The sequence below is a fragment of the Barbus barbus genome (genome assembly GCF_936440315.1).
Source record: "Barbus barbus genome assembly, chromosome: 22".
NCBI lineage: Eukaryota > Metazoa > Chordata > Actinopteri > Cypriniformes > Cyprinidae > Barbus > Barbus barbus.
Window position 1 is genome coordinate 1,886,965 of NC_136750.1, and position 8,259 is coordinate 1,895,223.

General features: G+C 37.0%; 1 protein-coding gene across 1 annotated transcript; it reads left to right on the forward strand.

Moving 5' to 3' along the window:
- The first annotated feature begins 530 nt into the window (after positions 1-530).
- LOC306888070 (uncharacterized protein) lies at positions 531-7,486 on the forward strand. Its single transcript, XM_079446197.1, has 3 exons — positions 531-760; positions 5,019-5,089; positions 6,226-7,486. The coding sequence occupies exons 1-3, from the start codon at positions 597-599 to the stop codon at positions 6,519-6,521; spliced, it is 531 nt and encodes a 176-aa protein (XP_079302323.1). The 5' UTR covers positions 531-596; the 3' UTR covers positions 6,522-7,486.
- The last annotated feature ends 773 nt before the right edge of the window (positions 7,487-8,259 follow it).

Consider the following 8,259-nt stretch of genomic DNA (forward strand, 5'->3'; position numbering starts at 1 on the left):
GCATAATTACACACACATACAATTACTGAAACATTATATGTATGTAGGCTATGTATATATATGTATATATTTGTGTGTGTGTGTGTGTGCGTAATTACTTTTAAAAATAATAAGCTAATCTTATAATTAAAAACATGATGCAGAAAAAAATAAAAATTATATATATATATATATATATATATATAAATTATTTATTTATTTTCTGTAAATAAGATGCATAATTTGTCATATAAAAGCCTGGTATATACTGTAATAGACCTTGACTGTCATCTTGTTTTGTTTTAGCAAAGTCGAAAAAAATGCTTATTTTTTTGTAGTTTCTCTCCCTTAAAAAAACACTAGGAAAAGAAAAGCTTTCAAACATCTGAACATGAAAATGTGTATCTATCACAATCATCACCGCTGCTCTGTGAGTCTGAGCTCTGATTGGCTGTCTCTTGGTTACAAGCCACGGATCACTCTGATTGGCTGAAAGTTCTCCACGCATCTCTTTCATTCAAGTCAGTGCGAACTCGCAGCAGAGCATGACTGAGACGGATCGCGCTGCCAAACCCACTGAAAACTCATCAATTACAATTCACCAGGTCGGAATAACGATGTCAGAACTGTGGAGGCTGTCTGGACTTCTATTTATAACCTCTCTTTCCCTGGCGACCGCAAGCTCCTCATCAGTCAGTCATCAGATGTCTCCTGATCTCATCCATCCTCCACAAATCAGGAGCAAAGCACAGAGACACAGACATCAGACGGATTTAAAGGGGTAAGAGTCTCATCAATTCATCGCAAGAGGTGATGCTGAGGTCACACGATTGAATATATATGTGACCTCGAAACTAGCTGAAAAGTAAATAGACCTTTATTATATACATTATTTTTAAATATAGTAAACATGTACAGGATCAATTGTTTTTTCATATAATATTATTGAATAAATCATAAAAATCTTAATGGAATCAATTTAAAAAAATGAGCTAGATTCAGATCAGAGTGTCAGGATAAACTAAAATGAGTATTTTTCACTCATTTGAATCTAAAAAGGAATAACATTTGCGATCTTGTTCACATCTTTCAAGATATTTGTGTCAAAATGATTGAATAAATGCATGGAAACTAAATTATATTTTATTGCTTTTCAAATGTAGTGAGCATAAAAGTACAGGATCAGTTTTGTTTTATTACTGAATCAATCATAAAGAACCTTAATGGGATCAATTAAAAAAAAATAATAATAATAATAAGAAGAAAAATCTGTAATTATTCAGAACAACTCCAAAATTATTCTTTTTTTTTCTCCTTTTCTGTGAGATTTGACTTTTTTTGCAATACACTTGCTTGTAAAAGAGGTCAAACATCATGTTTACTACACATCTCATCCTCATCTTGACCTGGCATCCAAACTGTTGCATTTTTGTCTTCACTGCTTCTCTCTAAGTTCCACGTTTACGAGCAGTTTATAGTAACAGAGCACTTTACTTCAATCAAAGCTCTTTATAGATCCAGAATGATGTGACAACTTTGGCCCGTCTTTATTTGCCGTAACGTTCAGTCAGATGTTTCTCTAGACTCACACCGGAAGTGTTGATCCTTTAAGCAATGAGGGGAATTCCTGATTCTCCTGAAACGTTAGAGACCTAGTGACTGGTCTTTGTAAGCCATAACAGGGAGCCAGAATGCCACTGAACCTGTGTAAGAGTTCATCAAGGATGCACCGCTGCTCTTCTGTAACTTCCCTCCTCCTCCTTCATTGTGCTTTTGGGTCAACCGAGGACATTGACTGTGGAAACTTGTCCATCCCGGGGCAATATGGTAGTTTAGAAGGAGAAGGAGGGTGTTGTTGCGGAGTCTAGTAATGCTAACAGGCCCAACGCAGGTTCAGCAGCTCAGAGCTCTGAAGGCCAAGCGCAGAAAACGGCTTCATTTCAGAGCGCATCAACGGTGCCTTTCACACCTCAAAGGGAGACAAAAACACGATTGTTTCCTCCTTGATAGAGGTGCCAAGTAAAGTGTGAGCTTTGTGATAATCCAGCAGTTAACCCACATGTTTGACCTCGAGGACCACGGTTGAGGTTTTATTGAAGCTTCTCTGTTACGAGGTGCTGGAAAAAAGAGACGAGGCCAAGAAGAAAACCATAAAACCCCCTTTTTGTATAACATTTTTAAAATATAAAAGGTTCATTTACAATCTTTATTTTACAGCCTCTGCTCCTACTAACGTGTTGGAGGCGCAGAGGTTTGAGAGATGTAAAGATTCGTTCACCGCTTTGTTTCTTTGCATTCTGTTCACACAGAGAAAACCAAAGAGCTGTAGACTGAGAGAATGACATGCATGTGGGTGCAAAAGCAGCTGGTAAAGAACAGATGTTTTATTCTTCAGATTATATCCAAATGCCCACATAATTCTCTTTAAATATTATTAAAGGATTTTATATTTTGTGGTAGCAAATCTGATTTCAGGGTTTGCTCACCCAAATATGTCAATTCTGTCATCATTTACTTAGAAACCCATAAGACAGTGGTTCTCAAATGTTTTACTCCAAGTACCACTTCAGAAAATATTTGGCTTTCCAAGTACCACCATTATAACCAACATTAAAATACAGTATAGCACTATGTATATTTATATTTAATTCAGAGATTCTTCTGCGTACCACTAGAGGAAGCTCACGTACCACACTTTGAGAACCACTGCCATAAGACATTCATGGAACACAAAAGGACATATTTAGCAAAATGTTCAAGCTGCTCTTTTCCATACAGTGAAAGTGAATGCCAATCACGGCTGTTTCCACTTGGGTTGTATGCAAAAGAGCAGCTTGCAAACAACATAAGGGACTAAATAATGACACAACTTTCTTTTTTTGGTGAACTATCCCTTTAACATGTCTAAATCTTGACAAAACAGTTGTGTCCGCCGTAGCCATGTGAGCAGAATAAACACAGACATCTTTGATCACTATCGAGTCTTGCTCTAATGGGAGCCTCTCAGCTCTGTAAACATCACTCACGTCTCATTCAGAATGTATCGCTTAGGTGTCGACTCGCATTAAAACCCAAACGGGGTATAAAAGCTGATGGCAACTTTCCATTCTGTCAGTGCAGAAATGACCCTATTTGGGTCTAATAGGGGCCCAAGTGAAGGGTCAAGGCCTTTATTTAGAGATCAGACAGACAAACGAGTGGTAAAAGGTCTCAGTGTGATGAGACACCTCAACACAGCTTCAGCTTAAAGGGACAGTTCACCCAAAAATAAAATAATGTCATTACTTAGTCATGTCACGACTCAAAAACAGTATGGCTTTCTTTTTATACATAGAATGCAAAAAGAGAACTGAAAAAAATAAAAAAATAAAATAAGACTGTAACCTTCAATCTTCAAAAACTCACAAAAGCAAAATAAAAGTATCATGCAATCCATTCAATTCAAACTGGATCACTGAGTGAGTCAGTCAAGTACACTAGAGATTTGAATCAGTTGATTGACGAACTAATCATCCCATTTTGATTTGTGAACTGAATCAACTGACTTGATTTATCTCAAAAAGGATTTACCTCAACAGTTTCTTATTACATGCACTCTTATCAGCATGCCATGAGGAAATTTCATAGTTTTAATCGAAAATCACCTTTTGTATGGCTTCAAAAGGCTTGAAATCTAACACTTAAATCAGGACAGCTACCGACAATTTATAGTACTTTTGCATCCTTTTTGAAGCTTGAAAGCTTCAGGTTTCAAGCCATGCACTCCTAAAAATAAAGATTTCAGAAGGGTGTTTTTGTAAAGATGCCATAGAAGAACCATTTTTAGTTCCCCAAAGAACCTTTCAGAACCATTATTTTCCTAGTGTGAAGAACATTTTAATAATCTAAAGAACCTTTTGTGCAATGGAAAGTTTCCATGAATGTTAAAAAATCGTTATGGAAGTGGTTCTTCATGGGGTTTTGGAATGACATAGGGTTCATTTTCAGTTTTGGCTCAACGATCCCTTTACGGATGCACAGAAAATATATATATATACTGTATATATATATATATATATGTGCATGTAACATATGCATTTTTTCTTTCTTTTTTAATGCCCTTTTTTTTTTTACAAATGCATTTTGGGATCATATTTACAAGCAGTGTTTTAAAATGCAATTAAATCCATGCAACATTAAATAAACAGACAAGTTGATAGCTCGCATACTGATCCAGTGATTTTAGTTAACTCTCCAAATCTGCATGTGATGAATTAACTTTGGAAGGTTATAGGTCAATCTGACCTCCACATTGCCAGCTCTGTCTCATTCGGCTTACGCTGCACAGACAACGGTCATCCCTCGGCCTGCCAGGTCCCAACAGTGTCCCTTCAGAAGCCATACAATAAAGGCACATACTGTAACTAATTAGCAAATCCCTCCCGACGCTACAGAGGGGTCATGTTGATGTGCGCCGGCCGTGGCCGTTCAGGATCGGGGCTTGTGTCGGTGTGCTGATTGCCTTTTCTCCCAGAAGCCGCTAGATGTGGCCTAGGCGTCTGAAGAAGACTCTTAATCCAGCAAAGTTTACCCACCAGACGCGACTGCCAGCGCCACTGTGGGAAAAACAATATTTCTCATGTGCATTGGCACAGGGAGGACAGAGGCCCGACAAGGGGGGCGTCTATAACAAACTCACACCCCCCTTCGTTTTTATTCATCGGAACTATTTGTCCACACTGAATACAACACGGGGTGAAGGGTCATCTTAAACCCAAGGCTATTCACTCAATCCAAAGCATTTTAAGGGGCCCAGGGCCACAGATTGTAAGTCTTTTAAAGATGTCCTTTCAGAAGTGGTTAAATTGTGATTATTCCAGACAGAGTGATTTGGTGCGGAGCCTGGAAAGGTGAAATAAAAAGTTTAGAAAGTGTATTCTGCAGTTTTAAGGACAAGCAGACTCAATGCTTGTGCGTTGTGGCATTTGATGGGCTTTACTTTACTAAAAATATTGTCAAGTCCTGAGTTTCACCCTTGATCTCTGTCCATCTTTCTCCAGGCCCAACGTTTGTGGCACCAGGTGCTGTTATTCATGGCTGGTCAATCCCAAAACCAAACAATGCACCAAACGTGAGTATCTTTCAGGGCCATTCAGATGCTTTCATACATTCCTGTTATGCTCATAGAAAGACACAAACATATACAGCTGCCGGTACTAAATCTAGTTCAATCCTCTTCATTTGTTTGATTTTTCAAATGAGGCAATGAACTGAAGTGTCAGCACAGCTGGGAGCTGTAACAAGATAATAAACAGAAGGGAAGGGGAAAAATGTGGCTTCGCAATCTGTTTGAATTGAAGGCCCCCTACTGTCCAACGCAATATTCAAAGAGGAAAGAGCAACCTTAGAATAATATAATATAATATAATTTCCATAATGAAAATGAAATATATATATATATATATATTATAAAAGACTTCCAATTCATTTTGTGTAAAGACCTGCCAATGTAAATCCCTAAATCTGGTCATTTTTCTTGTGTCCTTCTGCCATTGTGAAGTGTTTTGTGTCCTGCATTAAGTTCTGTGTCTTGAGCAGATAATGAAGACCTTTGATAAAAACTGCTCAGCGTGTATGTTCTTCACACAAACATATTTTTGTTACTTAATATATAATCAATTTTAAACTAATGATGACAAGTTTAGGTTGCCAAACCTGTACACAGTGTTCATTGTTCCAGCATGCAGCAGTTATTTGTTCAGTTAGGTAGTTGAGAAATTGTTTACATCTTTCTTTGTTTTATTGATCGATTGTATTAGGCTTATGTGTGTTATATAATATGTTAAAGACTTTTCTGTATATTACGATCGTGCATCTTACTCTCGGCAGTAAAAATGTCCTTCATGTCTGTCCATCTGGATGTGTGAACCTTCTAACATTCCTCTGCTGTAAATAGGCCAAACCTCTGAATGCACAGGGCTTCAGCAGCCTGAGCTCTAGTCCAGTATTAATCCAGTCCCTCAGCTTTCTCATCATAATCCACACCTTCCTAATCTGTATGGAGCTAGATTTACCAACTAATAACTAACCCCTTGACCCATGTGCCTTTAAAGGGCCAGTGCAATGTCCAATTTTTGACTAGAAATGTGTTGAAAAGTCACACTCTGGGATTTAATCTTCAATATATTGTATCTTGACATGTTATGCGAAGCAGTAGAAAAGCATTAATAGAATGACAATATAGTTTCTCTGTTGTTCTCTCACTAGCAAGATGTCATCCGCGATGCCATAATAAAGCAGTTTGTCGCCGGCCGAACATCTGTCAGTGTCGTCCAGGCTTCCACGGCCATCGCTGTGAACACGCAAACGTCACGCCAACCATGAGCACCTGGTTCGAAGCACATCCTGATCCCACGGTACCCTCGACTGCCACCACAGCAACAGTTACTATGGTAACGCCCGCATCCACCACCATCCATGGCAACATCTCCACATCTGCCTCCAGTGATGCCAATCCAGATACAAGAAAGACATATTCATTACGCTGGCAGCCACCCAAGTGAGTGAACTCCTCATAACTGAGACTGACACTAATATGTTTTAAACTAAAGCAAGTGGCTTGTAAAGCACATCCATGGCTATATTAGGAATGGAATATTTGCTTACCGTGCCGTTTTAATCCAGTTTAAAGTAAAAATATACTAACAGTCAATAAGTACTTGCAGACCACACTGGTAATGAAAAGCTATATTGAGCAAGTTGTATTACTGGATACAGTGTTTCATACAGCGTGATGTTTAAGTATCAGCAGCTCTAATTTTTTCTATCTATACACACAAATATTATGTAACATTATATATAATCTGCAGTACATATATACATGCAAGGATTGAGGCAACCTTCTGGATTGAGGGTGAATTGCCTGTATTCGTTGTAAGGCCTCATGTACCGAACCGAGATGCCCGTTCCGTGACGGTTCGGGGCGAATACATGTACCGTGCTGCCACCCCTAATATTTATGGGTCATTCCTGGGATTCGGTAATATTTCAGTCCCTCAGAGTTTCTAAAGTGGTGGTTCACCAAAATTAATTGTTAGAAAACTTTGGGATACCCATTATAATGAATAAAAAAAATTATTGCATTTTAATATTTTTTGCATAAAATAATGGCCCGGTTTCACAAACGGGGCTTAGTTTAAGCCAGGACTAGGCCTTAGTTAAATGAAATATTTAAACAACTTTTACAAAAATGCTTTAGAAGAAAACATTATAGGTGTGCATCTTAACACAGAACAATGACACTGACATATTTTAAGATATGTCAGAGCAAGATATTACTTGCTTTACTTTACTTTTAGTCATTTAGCAGACGCTTTTATCCAAAGCGACTTGCAAATAAGAAAAAGTAACTAAAACTAAAAGTTAACACTCTGTAAATACTCTATACACACACATTTAAGAAAATACAGAAATTAAATAAAATTGACAAATGCATACAACAACATTTCAATAGTAAACATATAAATGGAAAATAAATAAATAAAATTAAAATAAAAAGCGATACTTATATCCTTTGCTGGTGTCCCAGCCCGGTGGAGTCGATGGTCTTTACACTCTTTACTTTTTACTTTTAGTCATTTAGCATATTTTCAGTTGAGACAGCTCAAACATGCATTTTAGTCTGGGACTACCTTAAGCCTTGTCTGTGAAACCGGCGGAATGTCTTATATCTATCTTAAACCAAGCATTTTGTCATGTCCCTGATTATTTGCTTCATTTATTAATAATTGTAATGGAAAAAATATAATATAGTCATGGTCTCAGTAAATATATATATATATATATATATATATATGTATATATATATATATATATACACTCCAAAATCATGACAACTCATATTTTTATTTTAAATAGAATTTTTGATGTAATATGTCCACTTAAATTTTGACAAGTATCATACATCAGAAATTGCCCCCAGATTTTCAGCAGAAAGACAATGTTGGCCATGCAGATATGTTGAGCCAGAAACAAGGGGACAATATGAGAGAGAAACAAAACCAAAAATTGAAATTTAAGGCAATGTATCTCTTCAAATGTGTTACAGTCTTCAACCCCGTCACACCTTGTCACATGAATATTTTTATTAAAATATAGGGAAAACAATTAAGGACAAAAGTATTTCTTGCTGATTACTATCTTACATGATAAGGGCTAAAAAAATTTAATTGTGGTTTTAGTTAAAATTTTAAATACATTTTTTTTTTTGAAAAATAAAGAGACCATAGACATACTATTTGT